The 26,641-nt window shown below is 37.9% G+C and overlaps 1 protein-coding gene across 1 annotated transcript; it reads left to right on the top strand.

Moving 5' to 3' along the window:
* The first annotated feature begins 1,335 nt into the window (after nucleotides 1-1,335).
* Nucleotides 1,336-2,876, top strand: LOC145057549 (1-aminocyclopropane-1-carboxylate oxidase-like). The gene is made up of 3 exons (XM_079005416.1): nucleotides 1,336-1,522; nucleotides 1,690-1,919; nucleotides 2,005-2,876. Exons 1-3 carry the CDS (start codon nucleotides 1,421-1,423, stop codon nucleotides 2,633-2,635), a joined length of 963 nt encoding a protein of 320 aa, XP_078861542.1. The 5' UTR covers nucleotides 1,336-1,420; the 3' UTR covers nucleotides 2,636-2,876.
* Nucleotides 2,877-26,641: the final 23,765 nt, after the last annotated feature.

The following is a 26,641-nucleotide window of genomic DNA, read 5'->3' as shown; positions in this document are numbered from 1 at the left end:
CAAATGTCAATTACATTTTATGTAATACAAGTAACTTTACGAGGAGTCCTGCTTCCACACGATGTCTTATGAAGTGATATTTTCTGTCGATGTGCCTGGATCTGTCATGATCCATTGGTTCCTTGGTTAAGGCGACCGCACCCTCATTGTCACAGAAAATATCCATAGTCTCCTTTACAGCTGGTACAACTCCAAGGTCTTCGATGAAGTTCTTCAGCCATATCTCCTCCTTCGACGCTTCGCTTGCTGCTATGTACTCTGATTCGCACGTTGAATCAGCTACAGTCTCTTGTTTGGATTTTTTTTTCCAAGTTATTGCTCCTCCATTCATGGTAAAACCCATCCTGACTAAGAGCGGAAATTATCTTTGTCGGTCTGAAAGCTGGCGTCACTATACCTTGTCACTCTTGTCATCACTCTTACTGACGGTAAATACTCAATCCTTAGTCCTCTACAGGTACTTGAGAAGGTTCTTAACCGCTGTCTAGTGAGCTTTACCAGGATTCCCTTGATATCTGCTGACTATGCTCAAGGAAAAGGCCACATCAGGACGAGTACAAGTCATAACATACATGATCGAGCCAATCGCGGAAGCATATGGTACTCGACTCATGTATTGACAAAACCCTCTGGCTGACTCATGTAAACATCTTCAACTAACTTTTCATTAAGGAAAGCGGTTTTGACATCCGTTTTTCATATTTCATAGTCATGAAATGCAGCTATGGCTAGCATAACCCTAATAGATTTAATCTTCGCTACTGACAAGAATGTTTTATCATAATCAACTCCATGAATTTAAGTAAAGCCCTTCGCAACCAGTTTTGGAAAAACACATCAAAAAATTCTTTAGTGGTGTCATTTTGGAAACCGCACTAATAAAATTATTTTATGGTGTGGTTGTCATATTTTTTGATGTGGAAGATATTTAATAAGGTAATTTTTCAGAAATTCCCCATCAAAAAATAAAAACCACTCACAATATTATTAAATGACTTGTGTTTTTGATCTTTCAATGTCCTAGTTCCCAATCTTACATTTGAAATAATAGAAGGGCCGGTGCAATTGTAAATTACTTGTTGCTATATATGTATGTTAAAATAATCATCAATCATTATAAACCGAAAGACAATGCGGCTTAGCAGCATCTCGGTAGGCTATCTCACAAAGCATGGCATTGACCTTGCTTTGCACCCAATCATCAGTCACCAATCAACCACCTTCCTCTAATGGCTGCCAAATCATGCTTTCACGCAAGCAATGATTATAATATATCGTACAGTTGACATTTTCATGTACACTACTGAGGCTATAAATAAGCCATACCATAACGATCTTTTCATTGCCAAACCAGTGTAACTTGAATATCAAACTCAAACTCAAACAACAATACTAACGTGTTTCAAATTCCCTCTGAAAAATGCCGATCCCGGTTATTGACTTCTCCAAGCTTAATGGTGAACAGCGAACTCAGACTATGGCTCAGATAGCAAATGGATGTGAAGAATGGGGATTCTTTCAGGTACTCATCTCGCATGAGCATGCACACACCCACACACACACACCTTATATATATATATATATATATATATATATATATATATATATATATATATATATATATATATATATATATATATATAGCATGTCGTTGTAATAAGGGTTGGCAATGTGTTTTTTCATTTGCAGTTGGTGAATCATGGGATTCCAGTTGAGCTTCTTGAGAGGGTGAAAAAGGTGAGCACCGACTGCTATAAGTTAGAGAGGGAAGAGCACTTCTTCAAAGACTCAGCACCCGTAAAGCTATTGAAGGAGTTAGTCCATAAGAAAAGTGAAGACAAGGTAGATAACATGGACTGGGAAGATGTCTTCCTTCTCTCAGATGATAACGAATGGCCACCAAAGACCGCAGGATTCAAGTAAGCACTAATACTATTTTCCGAGTACTACTAAGTAATGGATTTTACATGGATCTAACTTGTGAATAAAATGGTTTATATATAGGGAAACCATGACTGAATACCGAGCAGAATTGAAGAAACTGGCAGAGAAGCTAATGGAAGTGATGGATGAAAACTTGGGATTACCGAAGGGGTGCATCAAGAAGGCTTTCAATGGAGGAGAAGGAGAAAAGGCGTTTTTTGGGACAAAGGTCAGCCATTATCCACCTTGCCCTCATCCAGAAATGGTGACAGGTCTGCGGGCTCACACTGATGCTGGAGGCATCATCCTCCTCTTCCAGGACGATGAGGTCGGTGGTCTTGAGATTCTCAAAGACGGTAAATGGACAGATGTTCAACCACTCCGCAACTCGATTGTCATCAATACTGGTGACCAGATTGAAGTCTTGAGTAATGGAAGATACAAGAGTGTTTGGCATCGTGTTCAGGCTATGCCCAATGGGACTAGGAGATCAATAGCCTCGTTTTATAATCCATCTCTTAATGCCACCATAGAACCTGCAACACAACTAGTTGAAAAAGACAACAAAGAGGCTAAACAATTTGATTACCCCAAGTTCATCTTTGGTGACTACATGTCCGTATATACCGAACAGAAGTTCCTCCCAAAAGAACCGAGGTTCGAAGCTGTAAGAGGTGCATACGATGAGAAAGATTTAATCTTTTCAGTTTAGGGTTTGTGATAAAGATGATGATCATGGGTAACTATAAGCTTTTACCCAAGTGGCAAAAATGGTCTCGTGGGTTTGTCCTTCTGCTGCTAGTTATGCAGATTGTGTACACAGCTTTACTATTATTCTATTTGTTGTTTCCGTTGTGTGTTTGCTTTCCACACCATTGCAAATCTTGATACTGTTCATGATTGCTGCTTTGTGTCACTGGTATATCTTCAATTTACTCTATTTCTTCATGTAATTAGTAATACATTGTAAAATATACTCAGTAATGTAACATCTAAGCGAAGGCACTTATGTGTGTTTTTTTTAAAGAATTTGTTTGTCATGTATGCTCATTAGCAATCTCTATGTTCAAATTAAGTTCAAACATATATTTAATATGATGTTTAGCTACGCATTAATTTATAGATAAAAGCTTGATTGGCCACTTCCTACACATTTCTTCCATAGTAAATACCCCTTATATATATAATTACCCATTGTAAAATACCAAAAGGTAGAGTTACAAATGTCCATAGTCAATACCTTTACAAATATATTAATAAGATTTAATATAGAAATAATAACGTAAAACGGTAAAAGTCTTGCCTCCCCATATCTAGGCACGTAGATTTATAAATATTTAGTTCTACTGATGACCTTTCATTTCATTATTTAATTCTCATATTATTTATTGCAGTCAAAGTACAAGATCAACCTTGCCGTAGTTCATTATCATAAGTTATATATATATATATATATATATATATATATATATATATATATATATATATATATATATATATATAGGGAAGAGTTATATGGAAAATGAATGATTAGGGCAACACATATTTGAACCAATGAAAACATGACAACACATCACTTCCACAATACATTACTTGTAAAGAAAGAAATGGACACGTGTCATTTGATTATTGGTTCCGGTAGATGTTGCCCTAGTTATTTGTTTTCCATAGAACTCATTCCTATATATATATATATATATATATATATATATATATATATATATATATATATATATATATATATACTAAATGTAAGACCCGTGTATTTACAAAATTTGATGTATTAAAACATGATACATGGGTTAATAACTTAAAATAACAAAAAATATATGGGTTCCTAACTTAAGATAACAAAATTAATATGTTTTCATGTTTGATGATCCTCAAGAGCTATAGATTCCCCCCTTAAAACCTCAAATTAAACATCTCTTCTTTTCTGAAAGGTGGCTTTTGGAACTAAATCTGTTCTTTAAAATGCAAATTTGTAAGATTTCGATAGAAATATAGAGCTTCAGTGTTATATTATTATAATACATTTTGGTTTATATAGGAAATTGAGCTTGAAATTTTTGTTTTGTTTCATTTTGTTTAACCCTTTTGGTATAATTTTAGGGAAGTTTTATCAGTTCCACAATCATAACCGATATAAAATATGATATTACTGTTAAAATAAAACTAAAAAAAATCATGGTCAAGATTGATGGACTTTTCAATATATAATGATGTAATAAATTTTAAATGAAAATACAATGCTATAATAAGAATAAACAAAAGTATATTCTAATACTAAGAAAAAAATGAAAAGATGATCGACAATTCTTGTATTTAGCCCTTATTTTTTCTCGGTTTCCCCTGTTAATAGAATCAATTGATACTTCTTCTCCAACCTCATCTTCTAACCACTGAAGAACAAAATCAGTTATGCAATTTAAGTTTGTATAATAAAAAATCAAAAGATGGTAATCTAAGATATGACTGATAAGTAAGATACTATTTAAAATGAAAGTAGCATGCTACTTTTTGTTTTAAAAAGAAAGTAGCATGCTATTTTTAGCTCAATTCCCAAAAATTAGAACTATGAATATAAACAAAGTTGAGAATTACTAACCAGGGGTTTTAAAAGTCAAAATTATACCTCTTTTTGTAAACAGGGAAGAGAAACTTGTACGATTCCAAAAATAGCCATTTTTTATTGCATCTCTCTCCGGTCATTTAATTAAAACAATAAAATCTAGATGTTAGTCTTAAAACTTTATAACAACTAACCCGCTTGTACAATTATACATCAATTATATACAAAAAATAATTTTCAAAATCAGCTTCTTCATTAAGTAAGCTATTAATTTAACTAAACTACAAAATCAGTCCTTCAGCTACACCTTTTGTTGACCATCATTCATGAAAACCTATGTTTTGTCCAGTTTTTAGTCAAGAAGTGATCCAAAAGCCCTGAAATTGGGTATTTTTGAAATGCAGAAAATCAACTTACTGGAACCATTGTGGATTTGTTATTGCCTCTTTATATATGTCATAGTCTGCTCCTATTTAGCTTCAAATTTATGTTGCTTCTTCTCCTTAGATATGATTCAAGGTAGGTGGAGGGTATTTTGGTTATCCTTGTGATTTAGAATGCAGAAAATCAGCTAACTGTTCATAAGCGTTAGGTGCGTTAATATTTTATATGATTTTAAGATTTAATTGTAAATAATAAAAGTAGTATTGGACTGTTTTTTGATGTTCTAAAAAAATACAAACGACCAAAGTACATTGCTATTTTAGTACATGTATGTTGTAGGGCAATGCCAAGAAAACATTACCATACTTTCTAATACATAAACCAATAAAGCTGCTATTCAGTGTTGTTGTAGGGCAAATAAGGTTTCGTATTTAATCATTTATTTAACCTTTTATATTGTACAAATCAAACACAATTTTAGAAAAATAAATCTAAATTCCATTTTGAGTAATAGAAACCAAACAAACAAACATATCATTCCGGTATCAATATGAAAAAAAGATCAAGTAAAAAAGAAAAACTTATTTTCACCTTAGTAAACATTTAGAAATAACTAATTACCTCATTACCAAACTCTCAACCAAAAATGTGTCTAAAAGAGTGATTAATCAATGATTTAGAAAATGACCGCGATGATAGTTCCATTTCCTGTCTCCTGTCTCCCTGTCTGTGTTAGTACCACAACTGCTATCATAAAAGAAGATTTACCATGTCCAAAAAGTTTAACCAATTTTAGCACAAATACACTGTTCAACCATAACTAAAGACTAAAAATACAAGCCTATTACCTGTAATTCCTTAGATAATACGGAAAAAAGCTCCTTTTGCAGCTCCACCCTGTTTTCAAGTCGTCCAGTTTATGTTGCTTTCTCTTACTTTCTTAATGGTACACTCCATCGCCCCTTTAAACAAAACTAACTTTATCCATTTATCTCAAATGATAATAACAAAACAGAAGATGCAACTTAGATGCCAAAAATTCAATAGAAAAAAAATCCCATCTGACCAGAGCATGTTGAATAAAATGATGATTATCAACCTTTGGGCAATATTATTTTGATTGTAAGATTTAAAAGAGGAAACCGTGGAGGTAAAACCATGGGATGTAAAAAAAATGAAGTTTGTTTATATACAACAGTAAAAAAGTTTGATTTCTTCACTTTTATAAGAAAAAAAAAAAGCTTTTCACCAAACCAATTAAAACCACCTGTCCAATTAACACAAAATCTTTGTTAATTAATAAAAAAGTAAATTGAATAAAAACCAAAGCTGATGTTTAACATATCATTATGTATACCAACTTTGGAAGTATCTACATGTTACATTACTTATAAGAAATCACATTAGCAAAAAAAATCATGCTCAAGATTGTTGAACCTGAATAGTAACTGGAAATTATAAAGCTCATCATTAATATAAGTAAAAAAAAAAAACACAAAGTGAAATTGAAACCAATTCATTAAAAAAAACATGTCCACCAAACATGTATGGCATAAGCATTTTCCCCTCATCGATGTTGTGTAACTAAGTAAAATTTTGAAAAATTCAAACCCGATGCTTACCGGAGAGGATTAGGGTTCACAGTCGGAGTACATATAAGCATGATTCTTGGCGGTTTCGTGAAAGCATAGGGCTTGACTTTGGGAATCTTGCCTCGGATGTCCAATTATGCAGGTAGGTGCAACCGGAACCCAAAACGACGAATCTTGGCTGGTGCGTTTTCTTGCTGGGAAGGTCGGTTACCGGAGGAACAACCTAATCGCTGACGGTGGCAAAAGTGGTATACCTGTTGTTGCAGTTGTTGCAGGGAGAATACACGGCGAAGGCGGAAGTATATTTGATTTCTTCTGGAACTAACTGTTGGCGAGAGAAAAAGATGTAGGAGAGAGCTATGTATTCTAGAGTTTAATCGACGCATCACATAGGGAATAGCAAACCGTGAGATGCATCAATGGAATGCGTAATACAAATATAGAAATTAAGAGATGAATTAGGATTCCTGATTTATTGGGATAACAGCTAAGTTTTAAATTAAGATCCCTAATTTTTTTGGGATGACATCCGTTAATAAAGGAAGGAAGATGAGCGGGAAAACAAATTTTGGTTAAACAGAAACAGGACACGTGGCAAAATGAAGTCTAAAAAAATGACAAGTGGCACATAAGAGAGGTTTTTATTAAGTATGGAGATATATATATATATATATATATATATATATATATATATATATATATATATATATATATATATATATACACACACACACACTAGGTGATAATCCGTATACTATACGGTTGGTTGATATTAATAAAACAACATAGAGACTATAAGAATAACAATCATTAATCATGCAAACACATATTTTTTTTTACATAATTTACACATCTAATCATTTAAAATATATAACTTGATTAAGTTTTTAATAGTTGTTTATTTATAGCATTTTGGAAACGAAATGTTGGTTTTATGGGATTATATTTTGATTTATTGAGCCACATTTATTAGTGATTGATTTGGGTAAATTTAAAATTGAAAAGCAATAAAGTGACACATGACATAGTATTAGTTAGGATGTGTATTATACAGACATATGGCAAAATGATAGTAAAACTATTCTTTTATTAGAATAGTTATTAGAATAAGAATATATATATATATATATATATATATATATATATATATAGGTTATTTTGTTTTTACTAAGTATTGTGTGCCAGAATACACAGATCTGGACCAACGGATGAAATTAATCAATGAACATGATTTGAGAGTGTATGATATTACAATGGGGTAACATGTACCATATAATCACACAATTTTTAGCAAAATGGTATTTTGGACAATTAACTACATTTATAAAAGGAAATTTTCGGATTTTTAGGGATGATTAATTCTCCTAATTTAAAAAAATCTGAATTTTTTAATTAATTCAATTTCAATTTTTACCTACTATATTCTGTCAGAATATTTTTTGTTAGAATGATGCTCTTTTAGAATTTTATTCTAATAGAATATTATTTTGTTAGAATAATGCTCTTTCATAATTTTATTCTAATAGAATATCATTGAAGAAAAACAAAATTGTTGAATCAGATGTTGAAAAATAACAAACATTCTAATATATTCTTATACATCCGAACTTAAATACAAATTAATACATATTCTTACAGACTAAAATTCTTATACATTTTAATATAATTATACATATTCTAAAAGAATATCAAGGTCTTCAACGCCTTCTTCCATCCATTCCTATCACAAATACAACAAAAACTAATAATTGTTAAAAACATGTTACTTGCAATTGACTATCACTTAATATATTCTGGTAGAATAAATAGAATATGACAGAATACACAAAACATTCTGGCAGAATACATCGATTTTATTCTGGTAGAATACATAATTTCCAGCAACATATTTGATTTAGAATGCATACCACAAAGTTCAAAGAGTAAATTAATTTTTGTTGATAAAAAATAAAAAGGCACAAACAACCTAGAATTATATTCCATAACCGAAAGAAAAAAAATATATGTCAGACCCAATAAAGCATAGAAACATGGTTTTCATATAAGATTTGAAAACATTATTTTGTAAGAAATAAGAGCATCCACATAAGAGAAATTGAAACTCATCAACTTGAACACATTAATAAAGAATGTTACTTACATTATAAGGCCCGATACAAGAGCTGGAACCATACAAACTTACATCTTTTTCTATGCTTCCTTTTAACTGAAAGTGTCTCATTAAGCAAGAAAGAACCAATTTTAGAATAAGTAACTGAAGTTCACCGAGACATATTAACAAACAGTTGGTGTGCATTTATATAAATTAATTATGACAGAATACATTACAATATGGTTAGATTCTTTAGATTCTCTTTCAGGCATTTCAACAAACACTTGTTACACATTATTTTAAAACAAGCCAAAAGGTAAGTATTGATTTGTTAATCATAAAAGTTACCAAACAAAATAGGTCCTATATAATCAAACGTAAATTAAGTTTTTCACATAAGCAAATCAAAAACCTAATATTTTCACATAATAAATCAAACTAATACCAACACATCAAAAATTGAAATAACTAGTAGTTATTGTGCAACCGTTTTTTATCTTTTAATTAAAAATTAAAGATTTAATTGATTATCTTTCAAATTTCTAAATTGATTGTGGAAAACAATGACAGCAACCTAATAAACCAACAACAGAAATTTTTTTTACACAAAGAAAGAAAGAAATGTAAGCTAGCTGCCTTCGAAATCTCCATTTATTACATTAATGTTTTAATTTTTTAATTACCCATTCACATTTCTCTTTCAGTGGTATGGCTTTTGTTCGACGATTCTTACTCATTTCACATGGATTTCATTAGAATAACTAGCCATACATGTTAAATACTCAATACAAAGAGAAAATGGAATTTCATTAGAATAACAAGCAACACAACAAATCGTTTGATTAATTCTCACTTAATTTCACCACCAATCTTAAATACCCAATACAAGGAGAAAAAAGTTACATGTCGGTGAAGGGGACCCATGTCGGCTGTCGTTTCTCAACACTATGCATCCACCGCAGAGGAGGGTGGTCGGCTTAAGGAGAGTGATCTCCGGTTGTCTTCTATAACTCCGACAGGTTGCTAAAGAAGGCCGCAAAAAAGAAATAGATGTGCTAGGGTTGGAACGAAACAATATGCACGCCTATAAACGAGAACAAAAAAGACTAGGTCAAATATATTTCTTTATTTCCTTAATTTTAAGATTTAAATTAAATGATTTCCTTAATTAAAAGTACAAAATGTCCGCAATACCCTTTAATGATTTATTTAATGATTTATTATTTCTTGAATTCTCATTGGTGCATTTAGGCACACAATACTTGCTAAAAACATTTGAACCTAACTCTCTCTCTCTCTCTCTCTCTCTCTCTCTCTCTATATATATATATATATATATATATATATATATATATATATATATATATATATATATATATATATATATATATATACACACACTAGGTGATAATCCGTGTACTGTACGGTTGGTTGATATTAATAAAACAGCAAAGAGACTATAAGAATAACAATCATTAATCATGCAAAAAAAATATTTTTTTTACATAATTTACACATCTAATCATTTAAAGTATTTAAGTTGATTAAGTTTTTAATAGTTGTTTATTTATAGCATTTTGGAAAGGAAATGTTGGTTTTATGGGATTATATTTTGATTTATCGAGCCACATTTATTAGTGATTGATTTGGGTAAATTTAAAATTGAAAAGCAATAAAGTGACATATGACATAGTATTAGTTAGGATGTGTATTATACAGACACATGACAAAAAGATAGTAAAACTATTCTTTTATTAGAATAGGAATATATATATATATAGTAGGCAATGCCTGCGCGCTATGCAGAAACACCTATATAGTTGAAGTCTTATATATATATATATATATATATATATATATATATATATATATATATATATATATATATATATTATTAAGGATATTGCCCATTTCTTGAAAATTAAGAGGTATAATATCTATTACCTCATGTACAATCAATTTATGCTTACCAATCAATACATCACTTTACACTTATGTTTCACAAATTAAGTTTAGAAACTAAATCAAGAAATTAAATAATAATTTCTACTTTCCTCTTATGTACCTCTACATTCGATAAAGCCCTCAAACAAATATCAAAAACCTAATCAGAAGCGCAACTGATCCGCCCGAGTCATCGTCCTCATCACCATGGCAGTGAACCACCACCCGCTCTCCAACCTCACAACACCGCCATTTCTAATCGTCGTCTCCACGAACTTTGCGCTTTCACAGAACTTTTTCCGGTAATACCAACCCATCGTGATCCGTCAGTTTCACTCTTTCTCTACCCTAAATTGTTCTCCATCCCCGCCACCACATAGTTACGATAACCACCGCAACAGTCATTAACACAACCACCAGTAAAACCAGTTCCAGTCGGATAATCAGATTATCAAGGAGTAGACTCTGCAGTGAGACATGCTTCATAGATAGGTAAACATATTTTTTTATTTGTATCTTCTTTTGGTTTTTCTATTTTTCTGTATTTTGGTTATGAAATTAGGTTTTATTTTTCTTATTTATGTGGTACAGGTGTTCCATATTTATAGAACAAATGCCATATACGACTTATGGATCACACAATCCTCCGGTATTCTCCTCTACCTTATTCATATGGTTATATATTTTGAAAATGTGTAATTGGTATGATTTATTGTATGATGTGAAAATGATGATATGTGTTTAATTAATGAATTTTATTTTTGGTCAAAGATTTTAGCGTTGCTTTTTTAGGTAACATCAATATTATAGAGTTTTAAGCTCTTCCCTCTTTAGAGTTACAAGTACATGAGTCAAAAATTGTATGAAAGTAAGCTTTACACATTTGATATAGTTTGATGCTTTAAAATAATCATATATGCTCCCTTTTTATAATTTGTATTTGCTTTAATTTCAAGAATTTTAAATTGTAGGCCATAGCGAAAAGGGAACTAGGGAACTGATAAGACTAGGTATGAATATAGATGTAGTCCCGGTTATTGAGGTGAAGTTATAACAAAGGGTAGTCCTAAATGAAGAAGTCACTGAAATTTATTTATGCAAGTTATATCAACGGTTATATGTTTCTAATTTTTGCTAATGTGTGTATGTTTTGTGATTATGCCTTGACCTTGAAACCCCATGGTTGTCGTTTCTAAACATAAAAAATTATTACACCTGATATATTCTTTTCTTCTCTGTATGTTTTTTTTTGTTTGAACAAATGGTTAGGGAAAATCTGGACATCACCACCAGCTTCTTCCTTCCCTCATCGAGGTAATTCATATTTTGGCTGATAATTTTTTAAGATATGAAAGTTTTTTTCCTCTCTTTTAGGCTTTGTTCCTTTCTCATCTTCTTCCTTTTCATTCTTTTCATCCGAGTACCCTATTAAAGGCTCAGCCTTATGCCCAATGGTGTTTTAGATTCTTTTATTTTCTTTGGTTATCAACCGGTTAGTGTTGTAGATAGTTGTATTTTATTTGGTTATTGATACTAAGTTTTGATTTTTATGGCATAATGACTTAAGAAGAGCTAGATTTGTTGTTTTTATGCAATTTACTTCACTCCAAGTTGAAAACAGGGGTAAAAGAGAAAAATTACTAGATCTAACTGAAGTGGAGATTAAATTAGGTTCATGTTGGTTTTTGAAGAGCTTTAGTGGATGGTATGTCATGAGTCAAGGAGATACTGCTATGATTTGCTCCTTGGTGGATAACTTTTAAACTCTTTTTTTTTCTTTTTCTTTTTATCAAAGATAATGTTTTATATAACAAATAAATTATTTTGATAACATAATCAAAATCATTTTATATTTGGCAGGTGACCCATGACACCTAAAGATACAAACCTTTTATAAGGAAATAGATCTATTATTTGTCATACTTAAAGTTTTCAATTACCATCACATAAAGTTTTCAAGTACCATCACAGGTTAGTCACCATCTTAACTTGATAGCTTGCCATGGGGAGAAGGTAAATGATGGAAGTTTGTAGGGCTTGCAACATAAGAACAAAAGATTGGGTATTATCAATTCAGTCTAACCTGTTGGAATTTGACTATGGAATCTTTCTTATGAGGACAAGGTTTAAAATTTAGCAAGGTATGGTAAGACTTTTTTTTTATTGACTCATACACCAATATGTGCTTCTTCAATTCAGTCTAACCAGCAGTGGGTTTATCTGTTCTGTTTTAATTTTTATTTTTTTTCGAAATTGTGCTTCTTCAATACTAATTTTGGTATATTTCAACTTTATAGATGAAGGTCATGAAGCAAGATGGCTGCCTAAAGTTCTTGTTCTTTCATCTCCTGATTCATGTGTGATGTGTGAATGTTCAGAAGTTGAAAGTATATATATATATTCATCATTTGGTTCACAAATTTGTTTGATTCCTCTATACAAAAGTTATGATTATTTTTCTGAACAAAAGAAACATTCATAAGTATGTCCCGACAAGGATGAGGAACAACGATTAGTACAATAAAAGCAATTAAAATTATTCTTTTTTTTTATTTTAGATATTCCCTGTTTTGAAAGAGTGTTTTTTTGTGAGTGTGAAGAGTTGAACAAGTATTGGAAGTTGTTCACATTGCAGCCAATAAAAACATTGTTCCTGTGTCATGTTACTCTTGTGGTGTCACAATGGGTTTGGGACAGGTAAGTTGTTAAATTATATTTCATTAGTTATGTGAACTGATAACCTAAAATTGCTAACATTGAGTTCTAGATTGAATAATCATTGCAGTTTTTATGAAAGTGGTGGACAACAAGTTGTAGGAATACAATTCAGGCATTAAAACCTAATATGGCTTAGTTTTTTTTTCCTTCTGCTTAAACTTAGATCCAGGTCAGTCTTTTTTTAATTATAAAATGTGACTTCTCTTTGTTACTTTTTGATTTTCGGGTTTCTATTGTTGCAGGATAAAATTGGGAATAGCATTAGGAAATCAATATCTCTATTCTATTTGTTCTTACATAAACCCCTCTAAATCAGGTAATCCCAAAAAGTTTTTTTTTGTGAACATTTTATATGGATTTTAGTTTTGTTTCACTCTCAATCTTGATATTTTTTTCAGACATGAGAGAGGATAAAGCCTATGATTGCAAGCCCTAAATTTCAACTAAAGGTACATCTTTCTTTCAGATCACATTATCAAAAAGATATAAAATGGAAGCATGATCTTTTTGGTCATTCTTTTGCTAATTATTAGTGTTGTTTTAAGATGGAAGGGTATTAATGTCAAAACACTAACTTATTATTTTTTTTTCTTTTTGTAAATTTATGTTTAAGGTATTGGTTAGTAATGCAGTGATGATTAGATTTCTTAATGTGAAGCTTTAGATAGACTGATTTGTAAAAAAAACTTGGGATCTCTACAGAAGTACAACAACAAGTAAATTCTTTACCTTTAAAATCTTTGTACTTTGATGATTTTATCATTCATGCGGTTAAATTTGTGATGAACAACTAAAAATTGATTAAGATCTTTCTACAAGGCAAAATGGTCATTTTTTGGTTATTATTTAAGATACATGTTTATTCTTGGTTTTATGGTTATCGATTGATACAGAGGGAAAAAGAAAAGAAAAAGGAGAAGATATCAGGGGATTTTTAAAGGAGGTCGGATGTTTTGGTACAAGAAATGGATAAAGGGCAAAATGGTCTTTTTTGGAGTTTGTCAAAAATAACAGGGTCATTTGCATGTGTTATATTTCAAATACATTGTAATTTATTTTAAAAGGTTGTTCAAACTCATTATAAATTGTAATGCTTCTAATACTATGGTTGGTGTTATCTTTATCTTTTGCTATGAAACCCTTGTACTGCCATGCCCCGTGTTTCCGCTTTAGCGGGGTGTGACAATAATAATTAAAAAAAAAATATAATAATAATAATAATAATAATAATAATAATAATAATAATAATAATAATAATAATGTACACCTGATCCGAGTGTTACACCAGTTCAGACTCCTGCTCCTATTACCAAGCGCATCATTGATGGGCGTCAAGGTAAGGCTGACGCCCTGAGGCCAGTGTTCGTGCTTTACATTGACTAGATATGAGGCCAGAGCAGCACTCGATGTCGTCGCTGGTATGTATCTGTTTTATTTTCCTACTAAACTACTTTTTTATGGTTATGATGTGATTTTATTGGGTACATTTCTTGTGAGCTTTGTACCTACCTTGGTGTTAGTTGACTCAAGTGCGAGTCGGTCTTTTGTATCTACATTTTCCTGTAGAGGTTTCATTGTTGCTCGTGAGGCCATAACACAACCTTTTAGGGTTGCTATACTTCATGAGCGCACGGTTTCAGCGACTAAAGTTTATTGGGATTCTTTATTGCAGATTTTTGGTGTCGGGTTTCCGATTGATCTTATCCCTATTGTGATGGGAGATGTCTGCATGATTGCGGTTATGGATTGGCTGAGTCGACTTCGAGAACCAATCGACTGCGAGAATCAGTTAGTGAGGATTTGCGACCCCAGTTGGGGAGTACCTACTATAACACTCATCGATTCGGTCTAGTCAATTAAGATATAATAAGCGTTAAAAATGAAACTCACCGAAGTTCAGAAACTACTGCTAACTAAACGGGACGACATTGTGGCCTTAGACCCGTTCCTACTGGAAGGAAACTCACCTGCACTGTTGGAGTTTTTAATGATACCCTTCTGACTGCTATCAGACACTCTCGAACTGCTGCTCCAAAAACTCCTCGTTCTACTAATACCAAATATAACACTTACTCTAACTGTCCTCCAAAAGTCAACCAAGTCAACTCTGTCAAAGTCAAAGTCCTGGTCAAAGTCAACTCTCCAGACTGACTCTACTCACCGAGTCAGCCCGTAGACTCGTTGAGTTCTTAAACTCATAACTCTCCAAAATACGACTCAACTCGTCGAGTCACCCCAAGACTCGTCGAGTTCAACGATCTCTGAGTCCTATCCTGACCAACTCATTGAGTCACCACCCAACTCACTAATCTGCGTCTTAACCAGGAAAGGTTGGGGTTCTGCGACAAGACTCGCCGAGTCCAAGGCAATCTTCAACAGACTCGCCGAGTTGTTCTTCCAACTCGTTGAGTTCCTGCCTATCTTCATCCAACTCATCGTGTCCACTCATGTGACTCGTCGAGTTACTACGCGACTTTAAGTCTGATATCTACCCCGACTCGTCGAGTCATCTCCCATACTCACAGAGTCCTTTCGTGTATTCTCATAATCTCGAGTCACAGAGCTACTCCTTTGCTCGAAACAATAGATCTGGGTTCCTAGAGTCCATTAGCAACATAAAGTTGCTACCTTTACGTGCTTCTTGTCTCATAATACCAAAACAAGGCTAGAAAGGGACTTAACTCTTGGGGAAAGGCTTTTTCATAACAACTAGAAAGGGTTTCTGCATCAATGATTCATATAGAGCTCAGATCTGGAGTTTCAACTCCAGATCTAACTCATGCTTCAAGATCTTATCAATATTTCTCTAACCAAACCCTAAAACTCCATGAAAGTTGAAATAGAAAGGAGAAGGCCAAGGATAACGATTCCTTACCTCCAAAATAAGCTCCCACTGAAGTATAATCCAGATTTCTTCTAGTCTCCTTGATCTTCAAGATTTCCTTCACCAAAACTAGATCTTGCTCCAAAAAGGATTATGGCGGCTAGGGTTTGGTATTCTAGGTGAGAGAGACTGTAAAGGAACCCTAAGGAAGAGAATGAGACGTTTAAATAGTGCACAAAGTCTCGGATTTAGGGTTTTTCTCTTCAGACCAGACTCGGCGAGTCTACTTGTTGATTCGCCGAGTCGGTCACTTACTTTACACCTGGATCCCGCTCTGACTCGTCGAGTTCCTCCCTGGACTCGACGAGTCGACCCTCTTTAACTTATGGTTTTCCTTTCCTTTGTTGAACTTTCTGATTTCGGGTGTTACAACTCTCCCCCACTTAAACTAAACTTCGTCCTCGAAGTTCGCTATGGCCAGCTGACCTGTGATCTGCCTCCAACACTCTATTTGTGAAACCTAACACCCGTTGACTACCTCCGTTGGCCTTCTGCTCGGTCATTCTGACTATCATTAATCCTTGCGGATAAAATTCTCGGGTTCACTCCCTTTTTCCTTGTGTGTTCTCTGGACTCCCCAAGTCGACATTCCATAACCAACTACCTCCCCTATCACTATGAAGGACCGTACCCTTCACGATGTCCATCACTTCAGCCACACCCAGTGTTGGTCACTATTGCTGGTACATACTGAATGCTTCTTACTGCTATAACTTAGTGTTGAGGACCCGTCCCAGCGAATGGATCAGATAATCCTTCGAGTAAAAGGTTCACCCCTGCAACGGTTAAGACTCATACAAGACCTGCGCAACAAGGTCAAACCCTCCCCCCTGAGATTATCCAACCCTGATGTGAGAGGCGTAGCACCCTCAGTTAACCTGCTGCCTCTACCATACTTCCCTTATCGTTACTACTACTGGCTTGAAAATTCTGTTGCCCCTTATCCGCCTACCGGATGAACTGAGACTACCCTGGTCCAACTAATCTGCCAATATCTAGGTTACCGGACTCCAACCGGTCACTATACCCCATCGCAATCTCCTAGTCGCCCCAAGCAACTTCTGAAGATACTTCGACTATCTATAACTGTTCTATCTACTTTTTCATTCATACTGAATCAATATTGTTGAAACACTGAACTGCCTAAAACACTTATCTGCCTGAAACATTGAACTGCCTAAAACACTGATCTGCCTGAAACACCGAACTAACTAAAACACTGAACTACCTGAAAAACTAAACTGCCTGAAACACTGAACTGCCTGAAACACTGATCTGCCTAAAACACTGAACTGACTGAAACACTGAACCGCCTGAAAAACTAAACTGCCTGAAACACTGATCTGCCTGAAACACTGAGCTATCTGGAACACTAAACTACTATATGGCCGCTTCCCAAAATATCTCGAGACCTTCCTGGACTCCAATCATCCTTCGGTTATCTGCAACACCGAGTTCTAACTCAACTGTGGAGTCCAAGGACTCCTCACTTAGTCGCTCCCACGACTTCTAAATGAATTCCTTCTCTGGAACTTGTTTCCACTAGTTACCCTGTCACTGTGACCCTAACAACCTCCCAATCCAACCAACCGGGTCCATACGTCGAATCCTGACATCATCAGATCCAAGACTAAAAACGATGGTTCCAAAACCAACGGTAGCCCTTAACGTGCATGAACCTAATGGGTCCACTGCTTCCTTGATCTCATAACTGTGGTGATGATCCAACTGTCGAATCATCGGCTCAACCATAACTGAACCATTCGGGAGATCCGAAATCTAACTCGTGGATTCCTATATCCTCACTGTTGCACCTGAACTGGTGGGTACTACTGCTTCCTCCGTGTCCAAACAACACGCTCATGCTATCTACTAACCTGACGAACGCTACGACTACATCCGCAGACTTACAACTCCCTAATACTATCTGGCTGCTAGTGAATGCTATGGCTACCCCCGCAGACTTACATCATTCTACTACTATTTGACTGCTAGTGAATGCTATGGCTACCCCCGTAGACTTACAACACTACTTGTGACATCCCCATTTTCACGGCCAGAAAAGACCGATTATTGTTTATGCTTTATAAAAAAAATCAGAGTATCTCTTTTTAATAAAAACGTTGCAGAATTTGTTCCCAGAAAAACATGATAATTTCATTATCAAAGCATTTCCGAAGAAATGTATTTTTATTCATTTGAAAACATTTGCGATACTATGGCTACTACATAACTTGATCTTCGGATATGAAGTTCCCATCCTTGATTCCTCGCATGGTTTTCTGCTTCGTCGAGGATCATGTGGAATGCCCTTGGTTTTGGCGGTGCATTTGGTCTTGCTGCTTCGTTTTTCTTTGGACGGTCCTTTGAAGTATGCGCATTACTTCCACATTCGTAGCACTTCTTTTTGTCGAATATACAATCTCTGGAATAGTGACCGGTCCTACCACACTTATAGCACGTCACTTCTCCATCGCATCTTCCGAAGTGCTTCTTCTTGCACTTCTCACACCACTTGCCTCCATTCCTTCGGTCGTCCAGGTTAGACTTCGAGAACTTTCCCTTATTATCAGGTCTTGAGGATCCTTCAAACTTCCTCTTTTCACCAACTTCAACTTTCTCCAGACCCTTTTCCCTTATTTGGGTCTCAACATTCTTGGTTGCCCAGATGGCGGCTTTTAAAGTGGTTGCTTGTTTGAACATTGGACCAAAGTCCGCTGGTAATCCATTGGCAAACCTATTGACCTTGGAAAGTTCCGTTGGAACTAGGTAAGGAACAAGCTTCATATTCTCCGTAAAACTTGCAGCGTACTCGGTGACACTCATTTTTCCTTTCTTTAGGTTCTGAAACTCGTTGTTGATCTCTAGTAGATCCTGCTCAGAGCAGTACTGCATTTTCAATTGCTTCAGAAAATCTTCCCAGGACATCTTGATTGCTTCTCCCTTGGGCATCGTATCTGCCAATAACTTCCAGCAGCTCAAGACTCCGGTCTTTAGTTGTCTGACCGCAAAGACGGTTTTGTGCTTGTTGCCACAGTCACAACTGTCAAACACCATCTCCATCTCGGAGATCCAGTCCATAATTTCCACATGCTTCGGGATCCCAGAGAGACTTGGTGGTCTTGCACTTAAGAAATTCTTGTACATTCGCCCATCCTTGTCGTTTCTCCTCCCCGGGCCATCACTTCGTTCACCTTGAGTCCCTACTTGACTCACTTGGCGGCTGTAGTTCCCTTCCTCAGATTGCTCGGGAATTGGCTCGGTCGGCTCCGCATGTATGGTAGCTTCGTCCCTATTTTCGTGGAACATCTGCCTCATTTCTTCCCTTTGTTCAGCTAGCATAGCCCGAATCATGGCTTGAACTCCAGCCATGGTGATTGGCTCGGGTACATCTTCTACTACAATAGGTATTTGCTGAATCACCGGGGATCCGATGGTTCATGGCTTTCTAGCCCTTATGGGTCGAGTGATTGTTGAGATTTGGGGCAGTGATGCTTCATGGGTAATTCTCGATTGTTGAGTGTGATTATCAGAGGGTACAGCTAGTGCCCGGTTTCAGACGGTGGTTAGGACACCGCAAGGAAAGAGGAAGTGAGTTCGAGTTTGATGGTTATGCTTGAGGAACCTAGTCCAGTTAGGGCCAGGTGGCGCGTCGTGGGAGTATTTTGGAGTTGAGTTACCATAGGCTTCGAGGGCGAAGCCTAATTTAAGTGGGGGAGAATTGTAACATCCCGAAATATCAAGAGTAGAATTGAAGGGCTAAAAGAGTAAATTGGGAAAGAGTGACTCGGCGAGTCCATGGATGGACTCGGCGAGTAGAGTCGCGATTTAGTCGCGTGTTAAGTAGCCGACTCGGCGAGTCAATGAGATGGACTCGGCGAGTAGGCGTTGAGTGGAGAAAACCCTATTTCTTGGGGTTGAGCCCTATATAAAGAACATTATGTTTCCTTCCCAGCCTCTTTATCACCCCTTGAGTCCCAGAAATCCTAATTTCGTGGAGGAACCCCATTGTTGAGCAAATTGGAGCTTGGAGAGGTGGTTGTTGAAGAGATCTTAGAGAAGAAGAGGCTTGGAGCAAGGGGCTTTGCTTGGAATTGAGTTTCATTTCAGTTGGGGTGTTCTTCTAAGGTAATATCTCGTTTTTGAGCTGCTATTTCCTAGATGCATCATTTTGGGGGTATTAGAGATCATATCTTTGGATGTATTGGAGTTTAGAGGTTAGATCTGAGGTTGCTACCTCAAATCTGGAATGGAGAAGGGTTGGAACGCATGAAAGTCCCTGTTTGTGATTGGTTGATGGAGATATTTTGTCCCAAACCTTAGCCATAATGTGAAATTGCATAGATCTCTTTGGATTCACGTAAAGTTTGCCACTTTACGTGATGGATGATTTGTAGGAGGCTAGATCTATGTTTTGGATCAATTGCATGGCCTGGAATGCTTCTGTATGGGTTCAGACCGGTGATACTCGGTGAGTCACATGGGTGGACTCGACGAGTTGGATGAAGATGGCCTGGAACTCGGCGAGTTGTATGAACAACTCGGCGAGTAGGTTGAAGATAGCCTTAGACTCGGCGAGTCTGTTGTTGGACCCGGCGAGTCTTTTCGAAGAGTCCCAATATTTTCTGGTTGAGTCGAGAATCGGCGAGTCAAGGGATGACTCGGTGAGTTGTGTGCGAGTAGACTCAGAGTTGTGGAACTCGGCGAGTCTCGGGGTGACTCGGCGAGTTGAGTCGCGGCCTGGGGAAGTTCTGAGCATGGGGAGTCGACGGGTTGACTCGGCGAGCAGGGTCAACCAGGAGGGTTGACTTTGACTGAGGACTTTGACCATGAGTTGACCGTTGACTTTTAGGGCTTGGTCAGCAATGTGGCCTTTGGGCCAAGAGAGGGGTAAAATAGTCTTTTACCCTTAAGAGGGTGCCAAGAGAGGGTTGATTCTAGTCTCGAGAGTTATATTCATGAGAGTATATGCCTTACGTGTTAGGCGGTGGCGAGTTCGAGATTCAAGTGTGGGGATAGCTGCTTTCTGCTTGCCAGGTGAGTCTTCTCACTATACTTTACCTTGAGTAGGTAACCAGAGTTATGTGACAGAGTATTTGTATGCTATGTATGATATGTGTTGTACTGCATTATTTCTATGTGATTTATGCTGTGCATGTTTCCAGAGTTGGAACCGGAGGGTTCCTAGAGTTAGAACCGGAAGGTTCACAGAGTTAGAACCAGAGGGTTCATAGAGCAGGGTCCACGGACCCACAGAGTTATAGCCTCGAGTGGCTAATATGTGTTATGTGTGGTATTTTGGGGAACTCACTAAGCTTCGTGCTTATAGTGTTTTGTTTTATGTTGTGTTGCAGGTTTCTTTCAGGATCACGGGACGGCACCGGCTTGATTGTACACACCAGAGAAAGAGTCATGTTTTGAGGATCCTGGTTTTCTATACAAGTGAAAATGGAGTCATGTTTTGTAATTCGATTATGAATGAGAATTTAAACAAGTGTTTCTAAGAATTAAACGATTATTTTAAAATGAAAATTTTGTTTGAAATTTTCGGTGTTACAAGTTGGTATCAGAGCCTTGGTTTGAGGGATTCGGATGCGCCTTCGGGTAAATCTGGACTCAAGCTGAGGAAGTAAGAAAAGTTTTCAAAAGAAAGGAATTTCTAAAAATGAATAACAGTTCAAAGAGAAAGCGAGAAAGAGCAGTGTGTACAATCAGCCAGAGCCCGAACGGTGATTTCCCAAAATACCCTTACTTTTGTGTTATGAGATATTTATGATGCACTTTATGAGATATTATTGCATGCTAGAGACAGGCTAGGTATTTCATATCTTAGGACTAGAGTGGCCTGATTTGTGATGCCTTAGTCTAGGACTTGTTGTTATATGTGCTATGCTTTTGAGTATGTGATGAGTGAGAGTATCCAGTTAGAACCCATGAGGGGTAGAGTTACAGAGTTCGGTGGTACTTTCGAGGATGAGCCGAGAAAGTGGAGTTATCACCGAGAGTGAGTTCTATGTATTCTTCGATGCTCGAATGCTGCTTGCTTTGTGCTTTGTGGAACTCTCAATGATGGGAGTCAGCTACCAAGCGAATATGACGATATTCAGGAGGTAGATGGCTGACATCATTAGGAGCTCTATAGCAGCTGATAGCAAAGAAGTAGGAGGACCAAGGAAGAGCCTAGAGAGTAACCTTAGCCAGATGAGTGCGCTGGTAGGGTAGAGAATTTCGCTGGGGAGCGAGCACGCGCGATGGGATTGGTGAAAGAGCAGGTCGAGCAGCTACTTAGGAGCTCTGGGATGGTCCGTGTGGAAAGTATGGGTAGATGTGGCAGGTAGTATGGGCCCGTACTACTGAAAGCAGAGGACCCATACTTGATACAGGGAGTATTCTGAAGGTTCTAAGGAACGGATTGAGGAGTGATGTTATGGTTCGAGTACCATACATCGGAGCGGATTGATGAGTGATGTTATGGTTAGAGTACCATACATCGGAGCGGATTGAGGAGTGATGTTATGGTTAGAGTACCATACATCGGAGTGGATTGAGGAGTGATGTTATGGTTCGGGTACCATACATCGGAGCGGATTGAGGAGTGATGTTATGGTTCGGGTACCATACATCGGAGCGGATTGAGGAGTGATGTTATGGTTCGGGTACCATACATCGGAGCGGATTGAGGAGTGATGTTATGGTTCGAGTACCATACATCGGAGCGGATTGAGGAGTGATGTTATGGTTCGAGTACCATATATCGGAGCGGATTGAGGAGTGATGTTATGGTTCGGGTACCATACATCGGAGCAGACTAAGGAGTGATGTTACGGTTCGAGTACCGTACGCCGGAGCATTTTGGAAGAGATGTCATGGAATGAGTACCATGGTTCGTAGGGAATGATGCTTGTGGTTCTCCGGATATCCGGTCATGTTTGAGTTCGAAGAGGCGTCCCTTGAGAGGGAGATCGAGAGCTTCTCAGAGTATTTTAGTAAGGAGTCAGTGAGAAGGGAGAATTTCGATCTGAGTTGAGCGATCAGTCGATAAAGGAGATGTCACCTTCTATGATCTGGGTGGTACTGATTATGTTCGTGTGCAAAATATGAGAAGCATGATGTTTAAGTTTTGGGTTTGGGGGTAAACCCTGCAGGTCGTCATTGATGATGATTTCCCACCAGAGTATCAGGTAGCATGTGTGCCGCGAGGCAGTGATTTATCATGATCAGATAGTTAGTTGGGACTGAGATAGTCGAGGACCACATTATGCCTATTTGAGTATAGTAGGATGTATTGTAGTGGTATCAGTGGGGAGTTCAGTCGAGTTTAGCAGTGCAGAGAGTTTTCTATTTGTGTTGGGTATTGAATATGGGAGTGGGTCTCTGTTCTTGGGATGATCCCGGTGTTGGATCGTTGGTTGATGAGTTGAGGTGAGGGGTACGATGATTTTGTGGTTCAGTCTATGAGCCAGGGATGTTATTGAGCAGTTGAGTTGTTTGGTGCTAGATTGGTACGAGATTTGGAACGATTAGGGGCAGTCGTGTCGAGAAGTTCTTGAGGAGTCCATCAGAGGTTCAGAGTATATGAGGTCGATTGATTTCCTTAAAGGGGATTATCGGGCGTTGTGTAGCACTTTCCAGGGGCAGGTGCGATTTTGCTGGTGAAATAGTTGTGGGTTGGTTGTGTGCTAATTGGTGATGGTTCGAACCCTGAGTGGGGGAGAACCGGGTACCGTATGTAAGAAAGCATAGTTTTGCCAAGAGCAGTTATAAGTGGAGTATAGAGATTTGCGGTAAGAAATCATGAGACCAGAGATGTCGGTGATCGAGGGAAGGGGGTCAGAGTGAGTTAATGCGGGAAGTACTTGTTTGAGAAGGATGAGTGTCACCACGGCAGGTGTTTAATGGTTAGGAACCTGGTAGTGGTCAGTGTTGTTAGAGAATGATTGGGCAGCCAACTCCCGGGTCGGTATGCGTATCCTTGCTTGGATTTTGGAGCGGTGGGAAAAAGGGTTTCGGAGAATTATCAGCGTATTTCGTAGCGCTAGCGTTTTCTCGTATTCCAATTGAGAAATTGGATACACTGAAGTTGCATTTTGGGAAAGATGTAGATCTAATTATGGGGTTTAGAGAAAATGTATTATTATATCTATATGATGCTTGGGGGCAGGAGATTAGTGGTTGTGGCAGGATCTTCTGATGATTCTGTTGGGATATTCCGAGGTATCCGGGTATGATATCTTTATTTCGGGGTTACTCGTGAATCTGGAGTTGAGGCGACTTGTGGTATATCAGGTATCTATGGATCTAGTGGGAGCCCTTCGAGTATGGGCATCCAGGGAGATTATTTGAGGAAGTGGATCTTCGCAAGGGGGGGGGGGCATTTTGATATGTCGATTGCCTCCAGAGTCTGTGATGCATATTCGAGTCGAGTATGGGTAGCTGCCTATGATAGTCTACGGAGCATGAGCTAGTGGAGTCAGAGGGTGTTGTGATACTGCGGGGAGCCATAGTACTCACTAGTCAGAGGGTGTTGTGATACTGCAGGGAGCCATAGTACTCACTAGTCAGAGGGTGTTGTGATACTGCGGGGAGCCGTAGTACACACTAGTCAGAGGGTGTTGTGATACTGCAGGGAGCCGTAGTACTCACTAGTCAGAGGGTGTTGTGATACTGCGGGGAGCCGTAGTACTCACTAGATGGCAAGAGAATGTGATGATGGAATGTTCTCCGATCAGTGTATGATGTGGAAGAGTTTTGGGCTTGAGTAGCCTAGTATTGAGTTTTTGGAGCCTGGGTGTTGAACCGGGGGCAAGACTGGGGTCTCCGTCTCTGTCGGGAGATGCGGCAAGATGTGCAAGGGATATGCGCAGCAGAAACCAAAGATTAGAGTTGACGATCCTCGGTTGGATTGTATTTTCTCGCATGAGGAAAAGGGAATTTTGTGACTTGCGTGTCCCTGGGCTGGGATAGTGGTCACGGGGAGGAAGTTAGTAGGATATTTGGATCATGATATGGGTGACCTTTGGAGGTTCAGGTGTGGAGTCAAAAGCTGACCTGGTGCTCAGTCTCGAAGAGGGATATGAGAAATGAGCTAGAGCTTATCATGATGATGTCTGAGGACACTTCAGAGCGAGCGAGCGATTCAGACGCTCAAAGACATGCTTCGGGCACGTGTATTAGATTTCGTAGGGAGTTGCGGCACGTATTTATCCTTGGTTGAGTTATCCTATATCAACAGCCATCATTAGTGCATTGGTATGCCACCCTTTGAGCTGTTGTGTGGGAGGAGGTGCCGGACCCTCATTTATTGGGGAGAGGTAGCGCATGGACCCGAGAGCCCTTGCGAGCAAATCCAGAGCATGTGCGAAACATGGAGTAGTGGCAACATTGACAAGTGGATTTCCCTGGGTAAGGGAAGTGAAAGGTATGTAACCCCCCCCCCCCCCCGGGGGGGGGGGGGGGGGAAGTGTTGGTCCACGGAAGTGAAAGTAGTAGTGAGAATGGATGATTTGGAGTATGGTGGTTGAACACTGTGTCTGTGATAGTGGTATGGAATGACATCATGATGGGATGTCTGCTGAGGACGCGGAAGGGGTTCCGCGGGTGTAGAGTGAAGAGTCTCAGGATGGATGCAGGGAGGGAGTCTGGGACTCCCAGCTTGATTCTGATCAGGGTATTGGATATGTACTAGTGGTTCATCCTGGGGGATGTTGGAGGATATCATCAGTGCATCGGGTTTTTCCCAACCTGAGGGTGCTGGAGCAAGTTCAGCATGCGTATGTGATTGCAAGAGGAGAACTCGTGGGAGTTGCTCTGAGATTGAAGAGTGGGTCTTTCTGTCAGCGGAATGGATAGAGTGGGATTCGGATCGGGGATCCGATGGTTCATGGCTTTCTAGCCCTTATGGGTCGAGTGATTGTTGAGATTTGGGGCAGTGATGCTTCATGGGTAATTCTCGATTGTTGAGTGTGATTATCAGAGGGTACAGCTGGTGCCCGGGTACAGCTGGTGCCCGGTTTCAGACGGTTTCAGCTGGTGTCCAGTTAGGGCCAGGTGGCGCGTCGTGGGAGTATTTTGGAGTTGGGTTACCATAGGCTTCGAGGGCGAAGCCTAATTTAAGTGGGGGAGAATTGTAACATCCCGAAATATCAAGAGTAGAATTGAAGGGCTAAAAGAGTAAATTGGGAAAGAGTGACTCGGCGAGTCCATGGATGGACTCGGCGAGTAGAGTCGCGATTTAGTCGCGTGCTCGGCGAGTAGGCATTGAGTGGAGAAAACCCTAGTTCTCGGGGTTGAGCCCTATATAAAGAACATTATGTTTCCTTCCCAACCTCTTTATCACCCCTTGAGTCCCAGAAATCCTAATTTCATGGAGGAACCCCATTGTTGAGCAAATTGGAGCTTGGAGAGGTGGTTGTTGAAGAGATCTTAGAGAAGAAAAGGCTTGGAGCAAGGGGCTTTGCTTGGAATTGAGTTTCATTGCAGTTGGGATGTTCTTCTAAGGTAATATCTCGTTTTTGAGCTGCTATTTCCTAGAT

This window comes from Lactuca serriola, chromosome 6 (genome assembly GCF_051521515.1).
Source record: "Lactuca serriola cultivar US96UC23 chromosome 6, Lser_US96UC23_V15, whole genome shotgun sequence".
NCBI lineage: Eukaryota > Viridiplantae > Streptophyta > Magnoliopsida > Asterales > Asteraceae > Lactuca > Lactuca serriola.
Note: the sequence above shows the minus strand (reverse complement) of the source record. Positions and strands in the feature narration are given on the sequence as shown.